General features: G+C 40.9%; 1 protein-coding gene across 1 annotated transcript in view; it reads right to left on the bottom strand.

Moving 5' to 3' along the window:
- The window catches only part of RMDN3 (regulator of microtubule dynamics 3), a 34,819-nt gene extending 21,308 nt beyond the window's left edge, over window positions 1–13,511 (bottom strand). Inside the window, exons 1-7 of the mRNA XM_015814536.1 lie at window positions 13,411–13,511; window positions 10,869–11,077; window positions 7,207–7,402; window positions 5,376–5,522; window positions 4,555–4,822; window positions 3,013–3,115; window positions 1,823–1,883 (exon numbers count right to left, since the gene is read on the bottom strand). Of these exons, the coding sequence (XP_015670022.1) occupies window positions 1,823–1,883; window positions 3,013–3,115; window positions 4,555–4,822; window positions 5,376–5,522; window positions 7,207–7,402; window positions 10,869–11,070 (977 nt within the window). The 5' untranslated portion in view covers window positions 11,071–11,077; window positions 13,411–13,511. The remainder of the gene's footprint in view (window positions 1–1,822; window positions 1,884–3,012; window positions 3,116–4,554; window positions 4,823–5,375; window positions 5,523–7,206; window positions 7,403–10,868; window positions 11,078–13,410) is intronic.
- Window positions 13,512–13,768: the final 257 nt, after the last annotated feature.

Below are 13,768 nucleotides of genomic sequence, written 5' to 3'. Positions count from 1 at the left end.
CCTCTGAATAGAAATGACAATTCAATAAAACCTGTCTTGCATGGCGATGTGTTCAATGCTGCCAATGTTTAACTAAAAAAAAAAAAACCAGTTTGCCCACACTTGAGAGTTAATAGGTAAGATCTTGAGAGAATCCAGGTCTTTCCCATAATTCCTGCCCAGCAGAAAAGATAGAATGGATGTCCATCTGTAGATAGATATTTATGGCAGCTTCCTATCTCACACATTTTGATAGTCAGAATACAAGGAATTAAGAGCTGTAGCATTAGCACTGTTTGCTATGTAATTGCTGCATGATTAATCTATACTGCATTTTAGAAAAAGGCACTACTTTATAGATCTTTGGCAGCCACATGGATCTATATGTACATCTGCTAATACAATTCACCTCCTTCCATCCACCTGAGCACTTCTAACCCAGTATTTTAATATCACTTGTCTTAGAACTTGAAGCATCTTACTTCAATTGTGCAATTTTAGCAGAATGTAAAAATCAGAGCTCAATTGCCACAGAATTCTATTTTTGCTTGAAAAAAGGTAATTAATACTACTAGTACAATACTTTTCATCTAATCAGTCTGAGCAATAAAACTATTTGTCTATAGTAAGAGATGTAAAATAATTTAGACAATTGTACTAAAATTATTTTATATTGCATATATTATTAGGACAGAGCAGTAAACTGAGGAGAATTCATGAGAGATTAACACCAATTGCATTTTGAGAATTAGAGAATTCTCATTCACTAACAGTGAGGACAGTGTGGACGGACAGAAATTCAAATAGACACATAAAATAAACCTCCTAAATAAGTGTTCTGAGCCCATTTGTACATGGCAATCAAGAACTAAAGGTGGGGAGGAAAACATTTACCATGTTAATTATGGAGAGTTCGCAACTTATGACAGCAACTGGGAGTGGAATTTCCAACCACACTGCTTAGTGATGGCCATTCTGATTGCTACTGGTAACCAAATGTCACGATTGTCAGGCAAGGCAACTTCCTGCCAGCTTCCCACAACCAAAGTCATTAGGGAAGCCTGAAGGAAATTGCAAGATCCAGGCTGGCAGGTAGATAAGTGACTATTGCTGGGTGGGGGAAGGAGGGAGAGGGTGCGGGTCAGCAGCGGTGTGGGAGAGATACAGCACAGGTCGAAGATGGTGCACAAGAGGCACAGCATGGGTTGAGAAGGGTGCGCAAGAGGTGCCTTGCAACAAGGGGGTATGCAAGAGACACGACACAGGTCAGTGTGGCTGCACAGTGGTGTGAAGGGGTGTGGGAGTGGGAGGATCAGGGAGGGTTGGGGAAGATGCATGAGAGAGCTCTGGGGTGTGCAAGTGGCTATTGCCACATGAGCACAGAGGAACTGGGGAGGGTGCACAGGTGGGAGAGACTTATCCCAGCAGCCTATGATCTTCCCTGCCAGCTTCCCCATTGACTTTCTGGGGAAACCGGCAGGGAAAGTTGCAAATGGAAATCATGTGATTCTGGGGCACTGTGTAACTTACGATTGGTTGCCAAGTGCCCAGATCGCAATCACATGACTGTGAGGATGGTGGGATGGCCAGAACTGAGGACTGAGCAACCATCATTTATTCAATGCCATCGTAACTTCAAACAGTCACTGACTGAATGGTTGTAGGTAGAGGACTATCAGTAATAATAACCAGGACTATCTGTGAAACTCAGAGACACTTCTGCCAAGTGAGCAAATATTCCCCAGAGGAGGGTAATTTCTGAACTGCATTCCTGTTAAAGGTTTTTGTTTTTCCTAAATAGCTTTTCTCTTCCCTTATATATATAAAGTAAACAACTACATACCATTGGTGACATTCAGCACTGTGATCTCCTAACTGCAGAGCCATTTCGGCCTCTTCTTTGCCTGCAATATAACCCAACTTTTTAATCTTTGTCAAAGCGAGATTTAACATTGTATGAAATCTTACATATTTATTACCGAATGCTGGGGGTTCATATAAAGCAGTGGTTCTCAACCTTTTTAATGCCGCGACCCCAACCGGTTGTAAGTCGAGGACTAAACCGGTCGTAAGTCAAGGACTAAACCGGTCGTAAGTCGAGGACTAAACCGGTCGTAAGTCGAGGACTACCCAACCGGTCGTAAGTCGAGGACTTTCCCTGCCCGGGAGCGCCGCGCATGCGTGGTTCCGCCCCCTGCGCCGAGGCGTAGCTGGCAAGTGGCAGAGACGGAGCAGGCCAACCACCAGCTGGCCCAGCCCAAGGGAGGTAAGGCACCCGCCGGAAAAGGGGAAAAAAATGGCGGACAAAAAAAAAATGGACAAAAAAAAAATGGCGGACAGCCTTGCTTAGCGACCCCCGTGAAATGGTCGACCAACCCCAAATGGGGTCCCGACCCACAGGTTGAGAACCACTGATATAAAGTGCCTAAAACTCTGTATGTTTTGCAGTTAGCCACTTTAGCAAATAATATCTACCGTCTAAGGATTTAGCTGTCATTATAGCTGTCAAAGCTATAAGGTTGCTGATTTCTACTGAAGTCAAATTCCTTCAAACTTCACTTTCAGCATGTATAAAACTATCAAGAGAAAATACTCAATGTAGGTAAAATTCAGCCTACAGAAAAGCTGGGATTTTGATTTAAGTACAAAATACACACAATTTCTAATATGAGAAACAAATGGTCAGTTAACAGAAATAAAAAGAAGACAATATAAGAAGCAAAGGGAGTTGGAATCGTTATGTTCAGAAATCTGAAAAGTTGCCTATAACTTGGCCAAGAATCAGAAGTGTGAACTAGCACAAATATACAATCTATTTGAGTAAAGATAACTGCAGCATTGTGAAGCAATATTGTTTTCTGTTTATCTAAACTCTTTTCAGTCTACCTATTTTTAATGTAATCTGTTGTTTTTATAATAACCCGAATAAACTTCAGCAAAATGTTACTTCCAGAAAATGTCTTCCAGGTTAGGTGAATAAATGTCTGACTGAATTTAATTGGTAAAAAAAAATCAACTAAAATTTCTTCTTACCATCACATGCATACAATTGCCTCTCCTCTGTGTCTTCTGTGATTTCATACAAATCACTGTAAGCTCGGGCCAGATGCCAAAGGAAATCCTGCTTGTCACCATACTGTAGACAGAATGAATAGCAGTTTATATGTTTGCATTTCGTTTCTTCTAGATTAAGGTAAATGGCGCATATACCATGCAGCACTTTGTTTCAGGGCTAAATTATAATGTGGCTAATGTATTAAAAGGTAGACTTTGTCAAATCAATATTTTTTTTAAAAAAAATCTCTTCCATTTGTTTGAAGTACAAAAACATTTTGGCTCTTTTATTTTAAATAGAAAAGTGGAATTATTCCAGTTTCTGGGTGAGGACTGGCTTTCTGGATAAGGAATAATGGCAGTTGAAACTCCCTGTGAGCAGCTCCACCAGAGAGGACAGCACTGTGGTGAAACTGCCAACCAGGAGCCAGTTCTGGTTGATGAAAATCTCTCCAAAGAGAAGGAGAGATCCAGGGATCACCCACTTGTGCTATGGAAGAACTGTTCCTCATGAGGTAACCAGAGGAATTGAGTTTCTTGTGGTTGAACACTACTTGAGCAGGTTGAGAGACAAGGGAACTACAATGTGCCCTTAAGCTCTGTGCTGCCTCAATGGGCCTTTTACCATCAGAAGCCCCACTTTCTTAAACATCTTAATAATTAATTACTTTACAACGTAAGAGAAATATTCCAAAATGCAAATGGAAGATGAAAGACTCTGAATGAGTGCCTTATTTTTGAAATTAAGAACGGGAAAAACATTGTTTTTAGTGGATTTTGATTTAAAGGCAAAAAGCTTAACAAATTTGTGATCCAAGTTAAGTTCACAAACGGATAAATTTTAAAAATGGGAGTTAAAAAAAAACAGAAGAATTTTTTTTCTGACAAAGTATCTTTAAAAATAGCAAAATTAATTAGGCTAAAAGATCTTTATGGGAATGCTGATTATTTATTAAGGACAATAAATAGTTTGTGTATTTTACAAAATAAAAATACAAAGATGTTACAGATGTAATTGTACTTAAGGAAATTCCACAGGGGAAGAAAAGAAACTGAAGGTGAGATTCTTTCTCTATAAACGAATTTGGGATTATTATTTTTCTTGCTTATGTTATAAAATCTGTTGCTTCTTAAAAGATTAACCTATAGCCTTTTTGGAAATATAAAAAAGCTTGGATATATAACTTTGCAGAATAATTATCTTTAGTGGGGAAAAAAGTCTGATGACAGCTTTACTATTGACATAGAGATGATCAAATTTCACTTTTATTAGCCTTAGAATATTTACTATTAAATTATTTAAGTTACAGGAAACATGCAATTCAATGCTCTTAAATTAAGCCAAGTCTCAGCCACATTGAGGATTCTAATTGCTTACAAGAGCAATGGTTAGTTTGCATTTAGTTTATTTGCTTGGATTTATCAATATGGTTTAGGTAGGACTTTGCACAACTCCTGTATTCTTCTCTACATTGTTAATTCGCACACACTCTTTTTCCAGAAAAAGCAATTAAGAGTTACCACAGGTTTATTGTTAAGCAGTAGTTGGAAACCTTCTCTCTTCTCCTGGTCAGTCCCTTTGTGTAAGCTATCGGCTTGGTGCAGCAACTGAGCAAGTTCTTCTTCTGAAGCAGTGTCCAAACTCAGCGTTGCTTCATCTTCATTGACAAGGTCCAGGGAATCTCTTCTTCCAGTTCTAACTGTTTCACAACTGATTTCATCTTCTCCTTCTTCACTCTCTTTATCAGATTCCCTATCATAATCCGATTCTGCATTGGCCGTAGTATAGCTTTAAAGAAAATACAGTTATTTATACTTCCGTGTCAAGCACAATGCAGAATTTAAAAATCAAGTAACCAATGTCTAAATTCATATTCAACAATAAGCCAGAACTTGGGGAATTCACAGTGAGCAAGCCGTATGTCCCACTCATTCTAAGTGGCTCATGCTACTTTAATATACCATTAAACTAACAAGAAAGCAAATATTATTTCAATTTTGGTTCTTGGCTTTTTGTATTTCTTAAATAAAGATGGCAAACCAAGGCATGCTCCTGACTTACGAGTCCTGGCTTCTGAAAGAGCAAGTGAGTAATCCAGTTTGAAAATCCAGTTAAATTTCAGATGTTGGCCCAATCAGAAAGAGCCTAGTGGGCAAAAATGTGTGGCATATACAAACATGTAACTGATTCATTCATCAAATCTTCTGGAAACTCATAGCTTACACTGTATGGAAATTATTTTGACAGCAAATGCAAATTAAATTGCTTACTAACTGCCTTGATCTCCTGATCAGCCAAATTACATTTAACTATTCCTTGTTCTAAACTAAATGTTCCTTACCCCCCCTCACTTTCTCCATCGTCTGTGTTGCCAGCTCCTGAACTGGCTGTGAAATATATTGAGCTGGATCCTGTGGAATCACTTCTTTCTCTGGGGTATATAAACCGCCTCCGCCGAATAACCTTTTGGCTTTCTTCTAGATGGGACCTACAAAGTTAAGAGATTGGCACGACAATGAAACCTTACAACAATCAATAGTCCATTTCTTTTTGCCCAACTATCAAAAAACAATTTCCCCCCTCAAAAATTGGAATACAACTTACAAAATATAAATTATTAAAACATATTTATAAAAGTTAAAATACCCATAAAATGGCCATACTCAGCAAATAAAATTAAACAGGTAGGGCACATACTTATATGAAAAGAAAAATCCTTAATTGGCAAAAAACAAATATAGGAACGTGATCTAACCCAAGGCTTTTCAACCAGTGGTACGGGTACCACCTGTGGTACATTGGCACCTGGCAGGTGGTACGCGACCATCCTAGAAAAGTGGTAGCGGGGGAGGGGAATGAGCTGAACCGGTGGCAGCACCGCACAAGCCTAAGCGAGAGATGGCTGGAGCTCACAACAATGAAAACCTCGGACAAGAGGAAGAGCACCGCCGGGCGGGCGGGCAGGTGTCTTGCTCGGCTGTGGCTTGGGGGGCACTTTTTTCAGTGCCACTGTAACTTCAAACAGCCACTAAGCGAACTGTTGTAAGTCAAGGACTACCTGTACTTCATCACTTTTTTCCTTTTTTGGGGGGGGGTCATCAAGTTTTTGACACCTTGCTAGGCGACTGGTGGTACTCGGATACTGCCATATCCTAAAAGTGGTACAATGGGTGAAAAGGTTGAAAAGCCCTGATCTAACCTACTGGGACAGGTTGTTACCACTGAGAAAAACCTTTGAATATTCTAGGAAAATATTCTCAGAATGTATTTTTAAATAATAATTTGCTTTCATGACTGTATTCTCATAGTATTATGGAAACAATTGCTCCCCCAAAATGCTGATCATGGATTAAAAGCATGACATCCGTTCTCTGAGCGTCTTGAGCATCAAATAAACATTAGATAAAATAGCTAGCTTTTCATCCTGATGGGAAACTCCCTGCAGATCATGCTCTGGATTTCAGAAACATGTTCATCATCTGCTGGCTATCTAAATTTAGTTAATTTAAGCAAAGTAGGTCATTTGCAATTTTGAGCAGAAAAAAATTGAGGGGAACAACGTCTTCAAATTTCTTCAGGTAAATGAAACATTCTCCAATAGCTTCTCAAGGGCATCGTAATGGCAGGACCATTGTAACAGGAAAAGCCCAAAGGGAAGCATTGCTTCATTGCTTTGACCATGAAAATGTTAATGAAGCATAAGAGGCAATGAAGCAGGCAGACCACTGGAGGAGACATCAAAATAAAAGAAAGGATAAAAACAAAAAGCTGAATTCAGCAAAGGCTATTAAACCCAACATTATTGGAAACTTGTTGTTTCAGATTAAAACTGCATGTCCAGCTTTAAAATAAAAACTTTGCCTCTTTTCCACATCCTTTCTTAAAAAGGATGGTGTCCCATTTTTTACACTGCTATAAAATGAAGCAATAATGGTAATGATACAACAGTTGTTTTGACATTCAGAATTATTAGGTTGTTCTTTCTTCTGCTAAAAAATAAAAATGAAGCTAGGGAGCACTGGTAGGTTAGACTAAGAAACTAGCTGCTCTGCAGATAACAGCAAGAGTAAAAATGTCACATAGTGATCTCACACAAATCTTGATTAATAGTTTCTGGATTCTGCTACTCGGAATCTTCTGTAGCCTGGAATGTGAGAAAAACAGATACACACCTGACTTCTTCAATAATTCCTCCAGCTAAACTCTGTAGGCTGTTCCGTAATTCTTGCACCTCATGTCGCAACTCTATAAGGCTTCTGAGCACAAAATCAAGACGATTTAAGACTTCAGCCTGCTCTTCATGCGTTAGAAGATGTGTATATGGAACACTATCACCACCCTCCACTGGTTCTGGTCTCATCCATGGAACTAGTATGAGAAAAATAAAATAATTACTGAAAAGTTACTTCATCTGTACTGCACAAAACTGTGACTAGTGGTAATTTTTTAAATTTTAGATATGTGGACATAGAACTGCATACATGCATTTGATGGACTGGCTCTGAATCTTAATTTTATATCCAGTTATTTCTTAAATCAATTTACAATAAACAAATATCAATTTAAATTTCTGTGAAACATACTTCTGGGACTGATGGAGTGTGAGTATCTCTGCATTAGGTTGGTATAGGGACAGCATAGGGTTCCTGCTCATATACTGACTGCCCTGTTCTGAGGAGGATCTCTTGGCATGGGGATGGTTCTTATTGCAGAATTGGATCAGGAGTTTCTCTAGATATTAGTGCTGAGGGACCTCAATTTCCATGGCTTAGGAAGGATATCTGGCAGGGCTCAGGTTTTCGACAGGGATCACGGATCTGTCCTGAGCGATCCTGGATGCCACACACACAGCTGAAAGCTGTTAAATCTTCTCTTTGTTTAGGAGAAATTGCATTGGCCATTGAGAGCCATTACTGAATCACACTGATAATGTGGGTACCACAATGATTGCCAGTAGAGACTATTAAATTCCTAAATAGCTTGGCTCCTAGGTTATGGTATAGCCACTTTCTACAGGTAGATCCTGCCCTACATGTTTGTCCAAGAAGGAAATCTGTGCATTGCGGTTCATATGAGCTAAGGAGCCTGGAGAAGCTGTTTCATAGCTAGTGGTCCCTGCCTTATGGAGCACCTTCTCCTTTAGCAACAACTGGTTTCATTTCAGAGGTCAATCATAATCATCATTTTATCTAAAATGATTTCTTATATCTATTTTGCTTATTTTTACAATATTTTATTATGTTTTATTTATACAATGTTATGCTTTTAGACATATTAATTGCCAAAAGTCTTGGGACTCACTCAAGCAGGAAGAAAGGGACCAAATTCACAGATAAATACAGACATTTCACACAGAGATCTGGAGAAATGGGCCTGAATTGAGAAATCAGAGCCCAAATCTAGCTTTTGGAATGTATCTCATAATAATTCTGATAATACTGAAACACAACAAGTTGGTATCTCAGTAAGCAGTCTTTATTTTTCTGGTAAGTGGCATGGAAGAAGAATATGCATTAAACATATAAACGGAAATGCTTTGTTACATTTCTAATTCTATAAAAAAAGCCCTCTTTGCACTGTTGAAATTACTTTAAAATACAGTAATTAGAATAGAATTCATAATTTCATTTAGAAGAACAAAGGGACTGTGGTCTCAGATCATATCTACGCTGGAATTAAGCAAAGTAGAAGGGAACACTGGCACCAAATTTCAAATTGAATGAGGAATAATGATCTAATACAGGGCTTTTCAACCTTTTCACCCATTGTACCACTTTTAGGATATGGCAACATCCGAGTACCACCAGTCGCCTAGCAAGGTGTCAAAAACTTGACCCCCCAAAAAAGGAAAAAAGTGATAAAGTACAGGTTCGCTTAGTGACTGTTCGAAATTACAATGGCACTGAAAAAATTGTGGTAAGGCCACACTTGGAATACTGCATCCAGTTTTGGTCACCATGATGTAAAAAAGATGTTGAGACTCTAGAAAGAGTACAGAGAAGAGCAACAAAGATGATGTAAAAAAGATGTTGAGACTCTAGAAAGAGTACAGAGAAGAGCAACAAAGATGATTAGGGGACTGGAGGCTAAAACATATAAGGAAAGGTTGATGGAATTGGGTATGTCTAGTTTAATGAAGAGAAGGATGAGGGGGGACATGATAGCAGTGTTCCAATATCTCAGGGGCTGCCACAAAGAAGAGGGAGTCAAGCTATTTTCCAAAGCTCCAGAAGGCAGGACAAGAAGCAACGAATGGAAACTAATCAAGGAGAGAAGCAACCTAGAACTAAAGAGAAACTTCCTGACAGTTAGAACAATTAACCAGTGGAACAACCTGCCTCCAGAAGCGATGAATGCTCCAACACTGGAAGTTTTTAAGAAGAAACTGGACAGCCATTTGTCCGAAATGGTATAGGGCAGTGATGGCGAACCTTTTAGAGACCAAGTGCCCAAACTGCAACCCAAAACCCACTTATGTATCGCCGGGTGCCGGGTGGGTGTGGCCCACTCGGGCGCAGCTACAGTGGGCGTGGCAGACTGGGTGGGCATGGCCACTGGATGGATGTGGCTGCAGTAGTCATGGCAGACTGGGTGGGCATGGCCAGGGTGGGGGTGGCCACCTTGATGTTGCTTATGGGGAGGGACACCTGTGGGACCCGGGCAGGGTTGGGGGAGATCCAACCCTGCCCGTGGGGTGGGATGGTGGACTCCCCAATGGCGGCTCCAGGCTGGCTGGCCTTAGGCCAGTGATGGCGAACTTTTAGAGACCACGTGATGGCGTGTGCCCACAGAGAGGGCTCTGCGTGCCGCCTCTGGCACGCGTGCCATAGGTTCGCCACCACTGGTATAGGGTTACCTGCCTGAGCAGGGGGTTGGACTTAATGACCTCCAAGGTCCCTTCCAACTTTATTATTATTATTATTATTACGATGATGATGATGATGATGATGATGTGCCCTCCAAGCCACAGCTGAGCAAGACAGCGCCCGGCAGTGCTCTTCGTCCTGTCCAAGGTTTTCATTGTTGTGAGCATTTCTGTTGAGGATTGGCAGCGGGGGTGGGGTGGGGGGGTGTTTGGTTTTTATTCCCCCCGTCTGCTGGGTGGTTGCAACAGGTTTTGGTCACTTCACATGACCGTGGGACACTGTGACCGTCATAAATATGAATCAGTTGCCAAGCATCTGAATGTAAATCACAAGACCCTGGAGATGCTGCAACATTCCAGCTGATCACTGCTTCTTCTGGGCTCAGCAGAAGTGCCAGGATCAGTGCTGCTTTCCAGCTGATTGGTGCTTCTTCAGGGCTCAGCAGAAGCACCAGGATCAGTGCCGAGCTCCAGCTGGAGCCTGGCGCTGATCCTGGTGCTTCCGTTGAGCCCTGATAGCCCTGCAGCTCCAGCCATCTCTTGCTCAGACTTGTGCGGTACTGCCACAGTTCAGCTCATTCCCCTCCCCCGCTACCACTTTTCTAGGATGGTCGCATACCACCTGCCAGGTGCCAATGTACCACAGGTGGTACCCGTACCACTGGTTGAAAAGCCCTGATCTAATATACTCTCTCACTACCAATTTGGTCTCATGGTTAAGACACCAGGGTTGAAACCAGGAGATTGTGCATTCTTATCCTATCTGAGGCATGAACGACATCAGGCTCAGGTGATAAGCCAGCCCATGACTTCCTGTCACAATTAATGGATCAACACATGGTTGATCCGCCCCCCAAAAAGCAGCCCCAAACTTGTGGGAAAAATGCTAGGAAGAAAAATATCTTATTACTCTGAGTAAGTACAATCTTGAATAAATAAAAATGCCAAATAAATTAATCATCAACTTACCCTGATTATAAGGCTGAAGGGTTTCTGCATGTTCATGAACATAGATAGCATTTTGCTGACAATGTACAATTGGATATCTTGAACTGTTTTCCTGACTGGGCTTCTTTCTCTTCTGTTTGTAGAAGTAAAAGATGAGACCTATTCCTGCAGCTGCTCCAAGAACTATACCAAGCCCCATACGAATAACCCCTGTTTTGGGCATGATTCATCTAAAGTAAATTAAATAGAAAGAAATTATCCCATGCAGGAGAAAGGCCTACATCATATATTAACAATAACCGTCTGAACCTAAAATTACTCTTAAGTATTTTTAAGGATAGCACATGGCAACATAATTTTGTTTCAGCTATATATGCTTGACAGTATATCGCTTTAAAAACAAGTACAATAATAAGTACAATAATGCTTTGTAGACTCAATAGCAATTCCTTGCTTAATTTCATTAGAGTTAATTGTTTTTTCTGAGACAATATCAGAACATTTCTTTAAAATTTAGACTTAGCTTATATAATTGTTTGAAGACACAGGAGATCGTTTAAAGACCCTGGATACTGAAAATAATGTGACTTTAGGCACTCCCCAACATGTACCACTTCTGGAAAGTTTTGTATTACCTGATTTTGCAAACTGGAACCTAACCAAGTATCTTCTCCCCAAACCAAGCTTACAAATTTCTCAAGGGATGGATGACAAATGGATAAACGAAGCTTCCACTTAAAGGCTCTTCTGGGACTTGCTGCCCATCTTATGGTTCACTCTGCTATATTTATCTATATCTCTTGCTGCTTTGGATCTATACACCACACCATTTTTTCCATGCCTTAAAAATTATATGACTTATAGAAACAGTTGCATGAAGTCCAATTTATGTGAGTCATGTAATCCTCAATTTACAACTGTTCACTTAGTGATCATTCAAAATTACAACGGTACTGAAAAAAGTGACAATTTTTCACACTTCTGATCATTGCAGCACCCCCATGGTCATATGATTTACATTCAGATGCTTGACAACTGACTCACATTTATGACGTTTCAAGTGTCCTGGGGTCATGTGATCATCTTTTGCAACTTTTTGACAAGCAAACCCAATGGGGAAGCAGATTCACTTAACAACCATGTTACTAATTTAACAACTGCAGTCACTTAACAAATGTGGCAAGAAAAGTTGTAAAATAGGACAAAACTCACATAACAAATTTCTCACTTAAATTTTGGGCTCAGTTGTGGTCATAGGTTGAGGTCTACCTATACAACCTTGGAAGCCTCTGTTCAAGAATGGGAACATCCAGTTAAAAAGTTTCATGCGCTTTCCTATAGTACAAAATGACAAGCCAACCAACTACTTTAATATTTTCATTTTAAAACACGATGCAGGACCTATCCTCAAGAGTTTGCAACCATTTTAAAGAACAGTATCCATATTTTTCTTTTTGCTGGTCAAGTTTTCAAGTCAACAAGCGATGAAACCAACCATGCAACTATCACATAGTCAAGTATAATTGGCCTTTTCTATAGTCAATACTATGAACAAAGATAACTTTTGTCATTTTTTACTGTGGGCACCCGGGCACACATTAAAAATGAAATTCTGTTGCCTGCTCTCAAGTGTAAACTTACATAACACACATATACACATGCTATATACATACATATGTATATACCTACACCCTTACATACAAATACATATAAATATTAATCACTGTCCATCTTAAATCTATGTTGTCGCTAGGCGCCGGAAACGACTCGATGACACACAATCAATCGATCAATCATGCTCAATACAACCTTGTGAAACAACGGACCTCAACACTTGGATTCCTGCCTCTGACGTGGCAGGGAACGAAAGGTGAACAGCCCAGTCACCGAATATGTTTGAGATGGAAATTCAGATCTTGCCCACGCGGCTTAGGAGAAGTGAAACTCAAAGAAGCCGCTAGCATGTAATCACATTTCGCTTCTTAGACATAAGGGAACCCTGCCAACACCTACCGCACCCACGTGATGACTTTAAGAGACAGCGGGAAATAGCGCAGGGTGGCACCCGCTTTCGAACCAAGCGGAGCGCACGTGTGTCTAGGGCAGGGGTAGGCAACCTTGGCTCTTTTATGACTCGTGGACTTCAACTCCCAGAATTCCTGAGCCAGCTTGGCTGGCTCAGGAATTCTGGGAATTGAAGTCCACGAGTCATTAAAGAGCCAAGGTTGCCTACCCCTGGTCTAGGGAATCGTTGGCACTTAACGCTTCTCCAACGCAATTGGTTTTGCATTTCAGAGGGAAAGAGAGGAGCCGTGTTAGCCTGTTCACACGCTGAAAAGCAAAGTGCCTAATGTCGCCTTCGAGACGGATCGCGTTATTCTCCCCCCACCCCCCGGAACACATGCCTTTCCGCCCAGCAAACGTAGAAACTATTATCGGAGTGCAATCCCCATGACCCTGTGAGATTTACGTCCGAAGGCAGCCCCACATTAAAGGGCCTTACAGAGAAATACATCCAACAGAGTCAAACCAAACAAGGGGAGCTACCAAGCGGGACTCTCACCACGTAATTTAAGTATTCCCAACACCGCTTCGCTTCCTGCGTGGTACGATCTCAAGCGGCCACCGTCCACCGCGGTTTTTTCCCCTTCACCTTCCTGCTCTGAAGCCACACCGCTCCCTTCCCCATAGTCGCATTACAATGATATCATCGCCCTGCCCCGCTGTTGGGTTTTGCCTTTCAACTTTGCCCGGCCCTTGACAAGCCAGTTTTCTTTGCCTGTGTTTTTGTTTTTTTTAAAAAAAATATGGCGCGGAGAATTGACGCAAGGCCACGCCTCTATTTCGTAAACCCGTTTGTTTCAAAGCATGTGCCTAAGGAGCCAATGAGGAAAAAAGGAGGAAGTGGCATGGGCGAGAGA

Source organism: Protobothrops mucrosquamatus, unplaced genomic scaffold (assembly GCF_001527695.2).
Source record: "Protobothrops mucrosquamatus isolate PMUCROS unplaced genomic scaffold, P.Mucros_1.0 scaffold261, whole genome shotgun sequence".
In the NCBI taxonomy this organism is placed as follows: Eukaryota; Metazoa; Chordata; class Lepidosauria; order Squamata; family Viperidae; genus Protobothrops; species Protobothrops mucrosquamatus.
The sequence above is the reverse complement of the archived record's forward strand: the minus strand, read 5'-3'. Positions and strand labels throughout refer to the sequence as shown.